The sequence below is a fragment of the Mesocricetus auratus genome, unplaced genomic scaffold (genome assembly GCF_017639785.1).
Source record: "Mesocricetus auratus isolate SY011 unplaced genomic scaffold, BCM_Maur_2.0 Super-Scaffold_15014, whole genome shotgun sequence".
NCBI classification, from domain to species: domain Eukaryota; kingdom Metazoa; phylum Chordata; class Mammalia; order Rodentia; family Cricetidae; genus Mesocricetus; species Mesocricetus auratus.
In genome coordinates this window covers 40,019,020-40,036,573 of record NW_024429186.1, presented here as the reverse complement: position 1 = coordinate 40,036,573, position 17,554 = coordinate 40,019,020, and the positions used below count along the sequence as shown (strand labels likewise).

The 17,554-nt window shown below is 46.3% G+C and overlaps 1 protein-coding gene across 1 annotated transcript in view; it reads right to left on the bottom strand.

Moving 5' to 3' along the window:
- Nucleotides 1–17,554, bottom strand: part of Sptb (spectrin beta, erythrocytic) — a 123,751-nt gene that overhangs the window by 53,608 nt on the left and 52,589 nt on the right. The window contains exon 2 of the mRNA XM_040742883.1: nucleotides 16,768–16,969. Within this exon, the coding sequence (XP_040598817.1) occupies nucleotides 16,768–16,915 (148 nt within the window). The 5' untranslated portion in view covers nucleotides 16,916–16,969. The remainder of the gene's footprint in view (nucleotides 1–16,767; nucleotides 16,970–17,554) is intronic.

Sequence of the window (17,554 nt, the reverse complement as noted above, 5' to 3'; positions counted from 1 at the left end):
ACGCTTCTCGCTAGGGACACAGAATCTAACTCCAGGATGTTGGGCTGGAGTAAACACTGGTACAGAAGTCTCGAAAAGCACCCTGAGCCCTCCTCAGTTTTCAACACAGTGATGCTGGAGTTGCAGGCTTGGAGCACAGCAGATGGCCTCTTGGCTGCCTTAATTTAAGGGGGGAAGATTACCCAGAATCCCTAGCACCGAGAAACACTTTGCAGTGTTGAGACATGGGAAAAATTCCGAGAGGCTAATGATGATCAGAAGCAGAGTAAGGGCCCAGGGGTGGGGATTAATTTCCATTAGCTGCTCACTTGGCCGCTGTACACTGGCATGCTCAGCACATTCCTCCCTCAAGACCTAGACGGCTCCTCGGGAGCTGTCTGAGTAGCAGGAGAGGCCAATGGCCCCGAGCCAGCTGCACTGGGAGCCATGGTAGAATGAGCAGGGAGAGAGGGGACTGTGCGTGAGGCCTGCTGTTCACAAGAGACCCAATGATCTTCACATCTAGCCTGAAGAAGAGGAAAGCCCCAGGGAGGCCCTGCAGGAGCTACTGCTTATTTCTAGAGATCTAGAAACAAGCCCACGCAGGAACGTGGCGGGGGCATGGACGCTGTGGAAGTTTGAATGTAACTGGCCCCCGTAAGCTCATAGAGAGTGGCACTATTGGGAGGTGTGGCCTTGTGGGAGGAAGTGTGACTGTGGGGTGGGTTTTGAGGTCTCATGCATGCTCAAGCCACACCCAATATCTCAGTTCAGTTCCTGTTGTCTGTGCATTTTCTCATGACTGTGATAGCTAACCATGGCGAGCGACTTGACTACATCTGGAATCAGCTGAAACCTAAACAGCTGGGTATGTCTTGATTGGCCCATCTGAGGTCAAGCCACACCTCTGGTGGCAGCCCACAGAAAAGGACACGGAAGAAGGAAGTTTTCGCCTCTTTCCTGCTTGCCCTCCTCTCCCTGGAGAAGTAATTATAATCTGTTGTGTTGATGAGGCATTACTGTGTTGGTCTCAGGAACCACTTCAGGCTTCCCATGTAGACAGAAGCTCTCTAGGAACCCTCCAAGACTCCAGCACCAGACTGGAACTCCTGACCTTCAGACACAGACACACAGACACACAGACACACAGACACACAGACACACACACAGACACACACACAGACACACACACACACAGACACACACACACACAGACACACACACACACACACACAGACACACACACAGACACACACAGACACACACACACACAGACACACACAGACACACACACACACAGACACACACACACAGACACACACACAGACACACACACACACAGACACACACACACAGACACACACACACACAGACACACACAGACACACACACACAGACACACAGACACACAGACACACACACACACACACACACACACACACTTCTATCAGGTCTGTTGTTCCTGGGGGTTGTGACCCCCCCAGAGGGTCAAACAGCTCTTTCACAGGGGTTGCCCAAGACTATTCCCATATTGGATATTTATATTATGATTCATAACAGTAACAAAATTGCCATTATGAAGTAGCCACGAAAGTAACTTTATAGTGGGGGTCACCATGGCATGAGGAACTATAGTAAGGGGCCACAGCATTAGGAAGGTTGAGAACCACTGCTTTAGAGAATTAGAGAAGGCTGACTAATACAAACGTGCATGCTACACAAAGTAATACTGCATTAACTACCAGATGAATAGCCCTTATATATAATAGATGCTCATGGAGTCAATGTGGAGAGAGGTCACTCTGACGAGTTGTCAAGAAGGTCTTCTTTAAGAAAGCACTTTGGAGGGGCAAGAGAGAAATGAAGTGAGCCCAAGCAGACAGGCGTGAAAGGTTATTAGTAGGCTGCCCAATAGCTGCAGGTTAGGGGAATACATGTAGAAAATAGGCTTTAAAATGGAAAATACTTCTGAGGTGGATATATTTGAAATCCATGTTATTTATCACATTGCAATTGAATTGCTTTCATAAGAACTGTTGAGATTTATAGGAATATGAACAGTATCCTGATATGAAAATCTGAAAATATCATGTTTCTTGTTTTGAAATTAGATCTTTTTGATTAATCAGATTCCAGGTAAGAATTTAAAATATATTTATTTTAATTCATTGCATATAGTTGCTTTGTTTATTCTTTGTTTATATGTTTTATTAGCCTACAAAAATGAATCACATTAAATTCCTGTGATAGAGTGCCCTGTGAACAATTTAAACAAAGTGCATAATGTTTTAAACATTGAATTGTAAGGTGTACTATCCATACCTTGAAGAACTTTTACATAGAGTGTCATATTTTAACTGCTTCTAAGAAACGTTGGAGAACTATTTTGTAAAATTCCTAAAAGTAGAGAAATTATGAATAAAATTTGAAGTGACTTCTTTTTTCAAATATGTAGGAAAAAGAGAGAAGGATTATTCAGCAAACGTTTTTTGTTATTGTTGTTGTTGTTTTGTTTTTTGCAAAAGTAGAGGACTACTAAGAAAAAATTAGATGTGTACTTCATATTCCAGGACTAAGATTTTTTAATTTTTCATTCAATTTTTGATCCAAATTTAGTAGAATAAAAAACTGAAAAGTACAAAATGAAACTATAAGAACACAATAATCAATGATGGAAAGATAGTTGTTTAAAATAAGCCTAGTGGAGGGTCACTATGACACCAAATCTAAAAGCCAGAAAATGAAAGATTGGAAGCTCAAGTTACTAAAAAGTTTTGTGTAAGGGGAGAACACTATGAGCAGGGGCAAACTATAAGAAACGCCATCAGGTGACCACAGAGGTTCATTTGCTTAATATGGGAAAAATACTCCTATAGTTTGGACCTGGAATGGCCCCCAATGTCCAAGTAATAGAGGCTTGATCTGGTCTACAACTTGCTGCTCCTGGAAGGCAGTGGAAACTTTAGGATGTGGGGCCCAGCAGGGGGTAGTCGGGTGGCTGTGGGCATGTGGTGGATTGAATGAGGATGGCCTCCATATTTGAACTCTTGGTGCCCAGCTGGTGGCTATTTGGAAAGATAAAGGGGGTGTCCTTGACGGAGGAGGTGTATCACAGAGACCAGGCTTTGAGGTCTCAGAAGCACGGGGCAGTCCCAGTTGGCACTCTCTGCCTCCTACCTGAGGATGAGGAGACAAGAGCTCATTTACTGCCCCAGCACCGTGCCTCCCTGCCTCCCTGCCTCCCTGCCACCATGTTCCCTGTCATGATGGTCAAGGACTCTGGCCATTCCCAAAAGTCTTTTCCTTCTGTAAGTTGCCTTGGTTTAGTGCCTTATCACAGCAATAGAAATACAACCATCTCAAAAGGGAGTTATAGGACCCAGTGCACCATCCCAGCACTCGAGAGGCAGGGGCAGGCGGATCTCTGTGAGTTCGAGGCCAGCCTGGTTTACAGAGTGAGTTCCAGGACAGCCTCCAAAACAACACAGAGAAATCCTGTCTCGAAAAACACACAAAACAAAAAAACTTTTACTTTTTTATTTTTTGGTTTTTTGAGACAGGGCTTCTCTGTGTAACAATCCTGGCTGTTCTGGAACTGACTTTGTAAACCAGGCTGGCCTTGAATCTACAGAGATCCAACTGCCTCTGCCTCCCAAGAGCTGGGATCAAAGGTGTGTGTCACCACCTGTCCAGCCTCTTCTGCCTTCTTATGTGTGCAAGCATCTATCTCGGCTGTGAGGTCAGCTGCTCTGACCTTCTCTGTGTTTCCACCATGACACAATGCCTCACCAAAGTAATGCCATCTATACATTCAAAAACTGTGAGCCAAAATAGACCTTTGCTCCTCATAAGTTCATCAGCAAGAGAGCCTGGCTAACACAGTTGTCCATTAGTTAAAAGGAAAATGATTAACAACGTGAGCCAAGAGTTAGCAGGGAAAAATACATAAAAATCTTTCAAGTATATAAAAAGCTATCCACGATGCTTGTAGAAGTATGCATTAAAAGCACACACATGATGCTGACTTAGGGTTGACTTAGCAGTTAACAGCACTTGCTGCTCCTGCAGAGGACCTGAATTGATTCCCAGCACCATGGTGGCTCACGAACCTCTTTAACTCTGGTTCCAGGGAATCCAGTGCTCTCTTCGGATCTCCTTGGGCACCAGGCACACATGTGGTGCACAGACATACAGTCAGACAAAACATAAAATAAATCTAGAAATAAAGTAAAACATACACATGTGCACTCGGGAGGCAGAGGCAGACGGATCTCTGTGAGTTTGAGGCCAGGCTGGACCAACAGCCTCCAAAACAATACAGAGAAACCCTGTCTCGTAAAAAACAAAAACAAAAACAAAAACAAAACAAACAAACAAAAAACCATACACATGTACACACAAATATAAAAATGAACTCTTCTTATTAGAAAAGGCAACTGGGAAAATATTTCTCTCAGATTTTGATTATCAGGGAACTGTTGCTAATTGTGTCCGGCATAAGAGTGGTACAATGTTTTGTTTTGTTTTTTCCTTTTCGAGACAGGGTTTCTTTGTGTAACAACCTTCACTCTGTAGACCAGGCTGGCCTCGAACTCACTGAGACCTGCCTGCCTCTGTCTCCTGAGTACTAGGATTAAAGGTGCACACGCACTGCCTGGCTAAGTTAACCACATTTTATGTATCTTTCCCAGAATATTTTATTTAATTTTTGCACAGTTCTACACATTTTAACCCAATATATCTTGAAATTATTTTATATTAATACATAAAAGTCTCTTCATTCTATTTCCAGTTAAATAATTTTCCACTGTAAGAACATGTAATTTTAATGTAACAAGTACCCCAATTGTATATATTCAGGTTGTTTCTATTATTTAACTATTTGTAAAACTACAGTGAATAGCCCTGAACCCACTTGATGTTGTAAAAGTCTGAGTGCCTGTGGGGTACATTCCTAGAAATGGACTCATTAGGAAAAGTGTGTGTGTTTGAGAGCATCCTTGCCAAATTGCCTTTCGTAGAGGCCGGTCTACTTAAATTCCTTCCTGCTAGCAACATGCGAATGCTATGGCCCCCACATTCTTGCTAGAACTCGATTTTGTCACACTTTCCAATCTTTTTTCATCTGGTGAGTAAAGCATATGTGTCTTCATGTGCTCTCCTTTTGCTTTTTTACTTTTAGCAAGAGAAATTCCAAACATAAAAATATCAGAGGTGAAGATAAAATAAACCATTATCCAAATTGAGTTCCAGGACAGCCAAGGCTACACAGAAAAGCCCTGTCTCAAAAAACCAAACCAAACACACAAACAAAAAAAAAAAATGTGGTTAATTCTGTGGCCCAACTGTTAATTCCTCTTACACCCATAAAATTCCTCGAGTGCTTCAAGCCTTTCTCCATTTTCTCTGTTTGAAATGTCTCAAACAAAGAATGGTGAGCGGGGGATGGAGCCCAGTGGTGGAGAGCTTGCCTAACAGGCAGGAGCACCAAGATTTATTCTCCAGTTCCAAAACAAACAAAAAGAAGAGAATGATAGCCCTCAAAAGCAACAGTGGTTACATTAGCAACAATGGTTACATTAGCAACAATGGTTACATTAACATGTATATCAAGAATGCTACATAAGAAGTTTCGAAGACAAGAAATTGGAAGATATGTTTTAAGGGGAAATTCAGGCTCTCAAGCCACATGCATAATATGACTTTATAAATAAAAAAGTAAAGCAGGTGGTAAGACTATAGATGGTATTTGTTTTCTTCTTAATTGGCCATATAAATAGTTTCTACAAAGACAAAAAAAGGTTAAAAAAAGAAAGAAAGAAAAGGAAAAGGGAATGTCTGCTGTGAGTATATATTACTTTTTAATTTTTTTAATTTTATGTACACTGCCTACATGTATGACTGTGTGTGAGAGTCCCAACCCATTGGAACAGGGGTTTCAGACAGTTGTGAACTGCCATGCGGGTGTTGGGAATCAAATCAAACCCGGGTCCTCTGGAAGAGCAGACAGTGCTCTTAACCACTGAGCCATCTCTCCAGTCCCAGAGCATATATTACTTTTAATAACAAGAAAAAACAGATGTCACAGAGACTAGGGTAAAAGTTCATAAATCTCAAGGAATAAACAATAAAAATTTTAAAAGGGCAGCCTTCTTGAAGGAGTCTGCACTTTAGCCAGTTCCGAGTCTAATGATGTGGCCAAAACTAGCTAGAAAGACAAGTGGGATGAGAGGCTGGGAGAGACGGGAGGATAGTCTGTGAGAGGCTCATGACTGGCCCTCGAGAGAGACAACAGAGGCCTGTGATTGGCTCATTGAGCATGACCTGAAAGAGCAGTAAGCAGATTTCCAGCTCAGGCGTGCTCTCCAGTTCACTCCCAGAAGCCAAGGCTGAGGCAACCACAGTGAGTCACGTTTTCACTCCTTCGAACTTGGGACAAGGCTTAGTGACACAGAATTCTTTATACAACCAAGATCAGAAGCAGACCCTCGAAGATACATCATAAGAGGCGTCGGTGGCATGAATTCTATTTTTGTTTAACTCTTGGGGGAGGAATTTCCCTTTCAACCAACTCACTTCCAGTAGACTGGTCCTGTGAACAGCTAAAGGGGGTTTCCCTGCCCTAAAGGATTGATAGTCTAGCTAGAGTTGATACCAAAGGAGCTTTAGGATGTGACTACAAACAAAATGTCACAATAAAGCACATAGAAATGATAAGAGTTGAACACAATAAAGTTGGCCAGCTAGCATGGAGTAAATTAATAGAAAGGAAGACTAGAAAGCCATTAAAACAATGGTTCTCAACCCTGGGGTCGCAGCCCCGTTGGTGGGTCGAAGGACTCTTTCACAGGGGTCAAATGTCTGATATCCTGCATATAAAATATTTATATTACAATACATAACCATCAAAATTACAGTCATGAAGAAGCAACGAAGGTAAGTTTTGGTTGGGAGCTATCACACATAAGGGACTATATTAAAGGGTTGAAGTGGTAGGAAGGTTGAGAACCACTGTATTAAAGTGATAATCTGCATATTTGCTAATGAGAACTGATATAGTGTATCTAGTGAAAAGATTTAGAATTGTTGGTAGCATTCTAATACCTATATAATAATATATCTACAGGCATGAAAATAGCTTTGAGACATTAATAATGTCTATTTTTTATCTTTTCTGTGATAAAATATATTCTGGTTAATAAAGTGCCTAAAAGATACAAAAGTAATTGTCCTACAGTTTTCTGTCACAGCAAAAGAAGCCAGTTTATCATAAATCAGTTTAAATCAAAACATTTTTATCTTTGATCTGAGGTTTGGGAATGATAATGCCTTTAGAATGTAGGGAAGAAAAGGGGATCCTGTTCAAAGTTCCTTGGGTGGGAAGGATGTGTGTGCATGGGTGAGTGTGTGTGTGCTCGTGCATGTGTGCACTCCTGTGTGTGTGTGATGGCTATACGTGGTTGCAACTTGACTAAATCTGCAGTTAACTAGAATTCAAATGGTGGGCACACCTGTGAGGGATTTTTCCTTAATTAAATCATTTGAAGCAGGAAGGTTCTCAAAGAGCCACTTCTAATCAGAGAACCAGTTCTTGAAGGTGGAAGATCCACCGTTAACCTGGCCACACCTGCTGGCAGCTGATGGGAGGAAGGAGGAAGAAGAAAGCTTGCTCTGCGCCTGCTTGCACTGACTCTCACCGCATGTCCATTCCTTCGCTGGCATTACTTCCTCCAGATTCTGGTGTATACCGAAGACCAGCTGAGACATCGAACCTCACAGACTGAACAACTAACTACTGGATTCTTGTACTTTCCACTGGTAGACAACCATTGTTGGTCTAGTTGGACCATAGCCTGTAAGCCATTGTAATAAATCCCTTTTATATACAGAGATTCATCCAATAAATTCTGTTCCTCTAAAGACCTCTGACTAATTCAGGGAAAACTGTCCCATCCAAAAAAAAAAATCCAGGACAAATGGCTAATTGTGGTGCTTATTAGCAAACCAAAGTGCATGCTGCATGCTGGCCTCCAGGCATTGCAAGTACCTGTCACAGAGCCCCTAGCTGCCATCCTGGCTCCTCTCAGCTCTTCTCACCCCCCACCCCATCCCTACCTCTCCAGCCCATTGGACTTCCCTTCCCCAGTTTCTCATTCCTACATAACCCTGCCATTTCGGCCATGCACTCTCTTGGCTCTCTTGGCTCTCTCTTAGTCCTCCACTCTTGTCTCTTGGTTCTCTTCCTTGACTTTACTCCCTCTCTCTTCTCCTCCTCTCTCACCACCCTCCCCCTCCCCAAGGCCTGGTTCAGCCTACCACTTTCTCTCCCTGCTCTGGACTCTTCCAGAAGCCTCTGGCTGTTCTGTCCCTCACATCTACAATAAAAACCTTCTCCTAAACCATACCTTGGAGCGGCCCGTGTCCTCGTTTCACTCACAACCAGCAAGTGTGTTTATGTGTGTGCAAGTTTGGGGTTGGACTGTCAAGCAAAGGCTAAAGAAGAATTTGAATTTGGCACTCCAATGAAGAGCCTGGTAGCTCCCAGGTAAAGCGGGGCAACCCTACAAATGTGTTGGAGGACAACAATTCTAATAGCCCTGAGTAAGTGGGATTGGACCCAGAGTGACTTGGGTGGGGAAACCAAGTCAGAGTCAGTGACAGATGCCTCTACTTGGGGTGACATGAAAGGTCTGGAGGTAAAGTAACATGGGCTCTGTAACTCGATAAATAAAAGACTCAGAGACTGATATTGGGGTTCAACTTGAAGATCAGGGAAGCAAAGCAGCCAAGCCACCAGAGAGCTCTCACCTCTAACAGGGTGGGGCATTCCTATTGTCAACATGGCTGGAGAATGAATGCCTCCTACTGAATACTGAAGACCCCGCTTCTATCTTTTATACTTCTCTAGCACTGGGATTACTTTTTTAGACTAGTTTGATCTCATGTATCCCTGGGTGGCCTTAAACTCAGAGAGATCCGTCTACCTCTTATTCTTGAGTCCTAGGATTAAAGTTGTGTACTACCACCTCCTAGATTCTGGCTGCTGGGATTAAAGGTGTGTGCCTGACTTCTATGGCTTGTGTCTGACTTTGCTTTCTGAATCCTCAGGCAAGCTTTAATAAACCATAAATAATATATCACTGCAAGGCTCCTCTGGAAAGTTCTATGGCTCAAGGACTCATTGTTCCTGGTAGTGACAGTGTTTGAGGCTATGGGACATCAGTGAATTCAAGGTTTTGATCAGAGAGCTGCAAGAAGCTGCAAGTGAAAAGAAAATCAAGAATAGGCATCTGGAGTGGATTAGGTCATAGATGACAGATCATGGAGGACTCAGGAATATGCAAAATGGCCAGAGGATGATGGGCACTATCACTCCAGTCCTGTCTGCAAAGGGTGAGGGGAACAGCTCTATTTGCCCACTTCACAGGGTACTTGAGGGCTTGTGGGGCCAACTTGGATAAAGAACATGGACACAGACTCACGGGTGCGGTGTGTGTTAGCATGTGGCAAGCAGTCAGTGGGATGTAAGACTACAGAAGTCAAGGTGGTCTGGGACACAGTCTCAATCACGACAAGAATTTTTGGAGGACCTAGCGGTTTGTTAGAAAGGTTAAATTTGCTTTTCCCAAGCCAGGACCCAAAGTTCCATCAACCAGGTGAGGTGGCACTCTGACTTTTGTCAATGAAGCCCCATAAGTGGCTTCTCAGGTAGGTGGAGTCGGAAAAGCCTGGAGCATCATCTAATTCAAGCTCCTAGTGTTCAGGTGAGAAACCAGAGGTCAGAGGAGCAGAAAAGCGGCGGTTCAAGCTCTCTCAACATCAGGACAGAAGAACACTACCGCCAGAATGTGTCACGCTCTCCCCACCTGTGGTGACCCCTTAGCTCAAGCAGTCATCTGCTCTACCTAGACTTCTGCATGGCTTCCCTATACCTGCTGTCCCCGTGAAGTCAGAACAACCACCTCAAACCCAAACCTAATCACACCACTTACCTGCTACAAGCAGCTCTGCTCTCCAGCCCTCTGGTGAAAGCCACAGCTCCTATCCTGAGACCAGGAACTCTCTCGGCTAACGGCCTTCACCTTTGACTATTCGACTTACCATTCTCATTGCAAATAGTCTCCTTCACCACCTTTTTTTGAGGTCCCTGTTGCTTCCTTCCAGGATTTCTCTATGGCCTCTAAGGCCCTCTAGATGATTCCTACATGTCCCTCCCTCCTTTACCATTAACTTATGCTTGAACTGAATGAAGCAAGCTTAATGAGTGACTTAGACACTATGGGTGAACTGGGTGGTGGTGGCACACGCCTTTAATCCCAGCACTCGGGAGACAGAGGCAGGTGTCTCTGTGAGTTCAAAGTCAGTCTGGTCTACTGAGCAAGTTCCAGAACAGCCTCCAAAGTTATAGAGAAACCCTGTCTGGGGGGATGGGTGGGGAGAAGAAGCTATGGGTGGTGTTATAAACTTGTACAGTTTCCAGGAAACCTTTCCAGTGGGGTGTGTGTGTGTGTGTGTGTGTGTGTGTGTGTGTGTGTGTGTGTGTGTGTGTGTGTTTCGGTGTGTATATAATTATTTGATTCTCTCTCACTTGACTGTAAGGTGAGATTTCCTGGCAGATCTAGTTTCCACTGAAAGCCAGTGTTGGGATGCAAAGTGCTCCCAGACTTCTGCCGGAGCCTCCCTAGCATTCTCTCTTACTGACACGATAACAAAAAAAGAAAAATGAACAAAATGAACAGATGCTCTGAAAACAACACCCTCGGCACCTCTTCAGTCAGACAGCACACAAGGAGCCCTCAGGGAACTGGGGGTGGGGTATGGTTGCTCCTAGGAGGCCTGGCGCTGGAGCCTGCCCTTGGGAATGAGGCTGACAACCCACAGGAATGTCCCAAAGATGAAGCAGGCTATTAATGTGGCTCACTCAGACTGCAAGGCACGGGGAGGGAGCAGAGTCTTATTATTAACCTCAGTGCATTAATATTTGATAAAGCTTCTTCACAATGATAGATAGTAGTCACCCATGTGAGGGGAACAGCCTGGCGCTGCAAAGAGTCTCCGAAAGGATGAATAGCTTTCATCAGAGAGGAGAGGGTGCTGGAAGACAGCTCAGTGAAGTGCTTGCCGTGTTGACATGAAGACCTGAGTCAGATCTCTGGAACCTATGTAAAGGAGTCAGGCATGGCAGCAGGCACTTGGAATCACCGTTCTTGGAAGGTGGAGAAAGGTGGATTCCTGGGGACTCACTGGCCAGTCAGCCTAGCTTAACTAGTGAGTACCAGGCCAAGCGAGAGACCCTGACCCAGAAAACAAGGTGTACAGCATCTAAAGAATGTCACTCAATGCAGACCTCTGGCCTTTACACACCCCTGCATACACACAAGCATCTGTACACACAGGCAATACACACACACACAAACACACACACACACACACACACACACCCCACATGGGAAGAGACAGTGGGAGGAAGGACTGCCCTGTGCACAGGGAGCTCTTTCTGGGACCACACAGTTCAGGCAGCATGCTGGGCTCTCTTGTGGGCTTCCTGAGCAGGAAACCAGCTTCATGTATACAGAGGCCTGCCTGGGGTCAGGCTCAGCTTCACAACTGCCCACCTCCAAGAGGAAGCTGCTGATCCAATCATTTCTCTTCCTCTGATGATACATTATTAAAATGACTCCCGAGGAACAGATATCTGTCTGAATAATGCTTCCCCAATATATAAATAGATGTTTTGAAATCAGAGAAGACAAAAACAAAATAAAACCCCAAAACCTTAAAAGCTGCCATTAGTGAGTGTCTCAGCCTCTGGGCTCCCAGGTAGCTGGAAGGCTGCTGAGACCATGAAGAAGTTGGTGTGTCAGTGGCAGCTGCTTCTTCTGAATCTATCAACAAGCTGTCAGAAAGAAGTGGTTGTCCACCCACTGAGGTAAAATCCTGCTCCCTGAGGGAAATCAGACACTCTCTGGACACAAAGCCTTTTCTGGGTCAGTAGGGACAACAGCATCCTGGCACCAGTGGAGAAAATAGTCTGAGGGAAAGATCTTCAGGCATCTCTCTTTTTGTTTTGTTTTCCCAGACAGGGTTTCTTTGTGTATCTTTGGCTGACCTGGAACTCATTCTGTACACCAGGCTGGCCTCGAACTCACAGAGATCCGCCTGCCTCTGCCTTTCGTGTGCTGGGATTAAAGGCGTGCACAGCCATGACCGGCTCTTCAGGCATCTCTTAAGGAGACTTTGAAGGTCATTGGCTACCAAGGGCAGAACAAATCCAGGTTGCCCTCTTTGGGGAGCCCTAGGACATCCATGGAGGTGCCAGGTGCATTGGACCCTGAGGGCTGTCATCCTGAGGTTTGCATGGAGTAACTGCTAGTTATAGAACTTAACTCGAGGGCTTGCAGTGCCCCCCCCACAGGCCCTGCTATAGTCTTTAAATTGTCATTCACTCTTACTGCTCAGTTTCATCCCACTGTTAGGAAGAAGACTACAAAGGGAACACAGAAGGCAAGCCTGTCTCCCTTCTGAAGCATCCTGGAGATCAGGGTTAAAGGCATCGTGAAGCCAGCTGCATAATGTCATGTCCTTGTTTGAAAGGAGGGGCTCTGTCTAGTTTCTCCCTTAGGAACTGTTCCACTGGGCAACACAGGAAGACGGAGACAGAACATGTCAGCCTCTCTTCCTCACAGGCCCCTCAGGAGACTCTGGACTGCTCTCTGTGCTGCAACCTTCGATGCATCTGTGTGCACGACAGGGCTGTACATCACATAAATCACGCAGTGAGTGGCATATGGGGAGCGGGATGCCAGGCTGTGTGCCTGTAAGAGGGGGGCCGCGTGAGAAGGAGGAAGGGCGTGGGAAGACGAGCAGGGAGGAAGGCACCGCACACTGTTCTCTTCTGGGGACCTCTTTGTGTTTCTTTCTGGCTCTCCTCTTCCTCCTGGGTCACATCTGTCCCCAGGCATCCTCACGGGGGTGAGGGTGGGTATATAACCAAGTGCAGGGAAGGGCGTGTGAGCAGGCAGGGGAGATAAGTCGAGGCTGCAGGGGTCAGCACTCCAGCTGTTGTCATTCTCTGCAGTCCTCAGCACTGTCCCTCCAATACACACGTTTGTGAGTGCCTTCTAACCCAAACAGTGGGAGAGGAAACAGGAGGGTCGGCTCTAGAAGACCCTGGGAGCCTGTCGTCTGGAACACGAAGGCTGGAGCCTTGGGAAGGATAGGGCATTTGGCTTTTCATCTGTTCCCTTGTTCTAACCCTTAAAGTAAAACCGGGAGACGGAAATATAGCTACACCAGAGACGGCCATCAAAGGCTGGTTAGGAGGAAGTCTCCAGGCTACCCACCACTTAACTTAGCCAGTCAAATGCGGCCAGCCAGAGTCTGGCATTAAGAAGTCAGAGTATGCTTACAGACCTAAGGAAATATTCCTTCTGGACCCCAGCGCCGAATGCCCACCTCCCATTTCCCATCCCCCACCAAGGTCAAATGCATCACTTTTGCAAGTCTCCACCTTCACTTCAGTCAGATATTTCAAATCAAAAGTCACTTATTCTAGCCTAGTTTATAAACAAAGGCAGGGTAACCAGAAGGCTTGTTTTAAGTTAGGCCTGGGGGCTGGCGGGCGGGGAAGAGCCAACAATGATATAAGGAAAAAAAAAGAATAGGGTGTGTGTTCTCTAACCCTTACAGGAAGTGCCCTTACGAGACAGAAAACATGGAATCTGTTAACTTGAGGGTTCCTAGGTAGAGGAGGACCAAGCCATGCTGGGAAAGGGATCTGACTGAGCCTATGGCAGTCTGGTCCTGGGCCCCCTAGGGCTGGAGGCAAAGCAAAGGTCTTGAACCAGATGGCCTCAAGGAGAGAGGCAGCATTCACACCCAAGCTTAAGGCTAATTTCTGTAATCCCAGACTACCAAAACTTGGGAGAGTACACGGGATTCCACGTGACAGTGAGATCCTAGGAGCATGTCAGCGTTCTCTTCCAACTTCAGTTTCCCTAGGTAAAGTGTATATGTGGGTGGGAGGAGTAATCAAGGAGGAAGAAATGGGTCCTGAGACAGGCAAAGGCATCTGAGCCGATGATCTTGGGCATCTGAGGTTGAGAAAGGACAGGAAGTATTTATAGAGAGCTTTCTTGAGACCAATAAAGTCTACCGTTCACTAGTTTTTTTATGATCAACTTTTCATTTTTCATAAACTTTAGCTTATTTGATCTTCACAACCTGGCACGCCCTTTGTAGACTGGGACAAAGGGCTAGCAATGCTCTTCCATGGCAATAGCAAGAGAGGAACAATCAGGATTTCAACCTGGATCTTGTGACATTTTCCTACACTCTAGACCTTCAATAGCAGAAAGATAATGGCAGCCCAATATACCCGACCTCACACGTGCGCCTGCCAAGCAGAGGGCCCCCAGCAGGAAGAAGCACAGGGTCGAAGCCTCTGGCCTTAACATTCTTGCAGGTGGTGTGCAGTAGACCATGTGATATGATGGTACCAAGCGTAGCTTCGACTTCCTGAGGCCCTACTAGGAAGGGTGACCCCTGCCTGTCCTGCTAAGATGGCCCCAAAGATGAAAATTTCAAGAAGTTAACGGAAGTAACCTGACACGTTCCGCTCTCTCTCCTCTGTCCATCCAGCAAAATGGACCTTCCCAAAGCCCTACCTTGTAGCAGAGATCACTCCACATCACCTCTCAGGAGAAAGCCAGCAATGTTTTAAGTGATTTGCAGAGGCAATGAAAGGACCCCAGGTTGACATGCTTACTTGGTAACCAGGTTTCTGAGTTAAGGTCCAGGTCCGGGGTCCTCCACTGGGGGGGGTTGGCACGGGGGGGGAGGACAGTGTTCCATCTCATGGAGAGCATTTCTATGCTTAGGAAGGTAAGATGATCTTGGTGATGAACAGATTTAACCAGCCACAGCAAACACTAGGGAAGGCTGTTCCCTAATCGATCAGCGAGGACTGACTATAAGTTTCTTGTATGACACCTTCTCCTCTTTGCCTCTAACCCATCTCTAACAGTTTCCCACTGGCTTGCCAGACCTAACTGCTTACCAGTACTCCCCCAGGCCAGTGAGAGACACCTCAAACTCTTCTGATTTCCCAAATTACACACTGGCCTTCAACCCCCGGCTCCTGGATAAGGCGCCCACAGACTATTCTGATTCTCTATGTATTATCTCCTTTGCTCTCCCATTGCTATTTGATTTATTATGTGCCTTCCCCACAGTTCTTCTCCAGTCCCACTCATGCTAATTAATTGTGAGCACAGTTCATTTTCCCCTAATAGATTATAAAGTCCTTAGAGACAGATGCTATATTGAATTTATCTCCGTGGTTTCCCACTCTCCTTTTATGTCTAGGTGGAGAGAGATTAGATTTAAATTTTGTGGGCATACAACAAATAATTACTAAAATGAAATTTACCTAGGTTTTGTGTGTGTGTGTGTGTGTGTGTGTGTGTGTAGATAAAGATGTATACACATTTCTTGTGAAACAGATCAAAATATCTGCACAGGTCAGTCCTCTGTCCTTCATCAAGCATTGTGGAACATGGTTACCCTCCCCCTAGACTCCACTAGGACCACTGCAGTCAAATACAGCCATCACGGACAGAGAGGTAAAGCCCCAGAAGGACAAGGCAAGTGTTTCAAGTTGGTTTGGTCACTTGAAGAAGTTAAAATTGTTTAAGCAAAAGAAGAGAGGTACTACTATTCCAGAACCCCAAGGAAAACCAAAGAAGGGCTTTGTGGCACTAGGGAGGGTGAGAAGATGAAGGGACACAAACAGAGATGGCCTCGTCCTATGATGACAAAGGAGTTTGAGGTGCCACTGCCCCTTTTAGTAATGAGACATCATTCCCAAGGGGCCTAAGCCCCTGCTCATGCCTCCAGGTTTCCCCGGAACCAAGGTATCTGGGAATAGAGTGGAGGAGGAAAGAAGGAGGACACCTCAAGCAGGACCGTAAGACAGAATTGCCCCCAGAATGCACTATGGGAAGGGCTGAGACTTTCTTGCAAGGTAGAAGATGGCAGCAATCATGGCGGTGTTCAGGTCCAATCAGGTAAAAGCCAGTTCCACCCCCCACACACACACACCACAGCCCATATAGCTCGAAGTTTCTTTATTTAAAGACTCAGATCTCAGCCAGCAGGGAGACAGAAATGTAAGATAGTCAGTCCCCCCAACACACACACACACACACACACACACACACACACACACACACACACAAGGGAAGATGAGCCTCATGAGCCTGCTAAATGCAAATCTAATCCCAGTGTAAGGATGAGAGGCTCTATGCAGCAAACTCTCCTTCCTAAGGCAGATTGGAAAGGAGGCTATCAGCTTTTAATGTCCTCTTTTCATTTGGAACACAGACAATGACGCTAATCCCTCTCTCCCCACATAGTCAGGGCACTAAGTGCACAGGACATGTCTTGAACTTGTGCCTGTGTGGCCCCTCAGGTACTCCTTCACCTGGAGTTTCCTCACACTTCTGACTTTGGTCCCAGGTCATTTGGGACAGAGACAGATGGCAGAACCCACCCACCACCAGTGCCATTACTTCCCTGCCTCTCAGAGTGCTTAGGAGGAAGTGGGGGATTCTGGGGCAAGCTGCTGAAGTCTGTACTCCCTGGGGAAGGGATGTTCTCTGAATTTGGCCAAGGCATTTCAGTTACTGCCATATCAGGACTCACAGAGGCTCCACCATAGCAAGCAGGGACACGGACCTGATGAGGATTGTGAGTGTGACCTTCTGACCCCCGTGGCCGAAACAGTACCTGCCAAGGCCTTGATCCGGGACCTCTCAAAGAGCCTGGCTGAGCTGTTGTCATTGTCTAGCTCATCATCCGGGACGTCCCAGCGGGCATTGATCCGGCTGTATGGAGGCTGGTTGCCCACGTTTTCAAACTCTGTGGCCGATGTCATGTCAGCGGGCTCTTCTTAGCAGCTGGGCCTGTCTCAGTCTTCATGGAAGGGTCCCTAGGGGACAGCAACAGTCAGAGGGTTAGCTTCTGAGCCCCCTGCTGGGTTTCTCAGTGGAAACTTAGTAGGGGAATCCAACAGAAGCAGATCCTACAGGAGCCCCGCACTATGCCGCCTGTCAGGGCGTGTTTCTTCTCCCCCGCCCCCAGGGTCTCAGGGTCCTGTGTTACAGGACATCATCGAAGCAGGAGTAACGGTGGCAGCAGTGAGAGTGGCGAGGACAGACTGGGAGCTGCATGCAGCAGGGTCAGGATGGCCAGCAGGTGGAGACATAAGTCCCAGCCAGCCAGCTTCCTTCAAACCTGCTGCCAGGGCTGTGGAGAGCAGCTTGAGAGACAGCTCTCCTGGAAGCCAGAGGTTGGGTGCTGTGAGGCGGGCAGATGAGGAAGAGAAACCCCACTCCTGCCTGGTGGAGGACAGAAAGACAGGCAGAGAGAGGAGAAGTTGAAAGACGACTGAGTCTGATTTACACGGAGCCGGTGGAGTGGGGGGGGGGGGGGAAGCGCAGGACAGGGGACGGAGGTAGGACATTGAGAATATCAGGCCGCCACTGAGAGTCCAGTCCTAACAACTGGAAAGCCA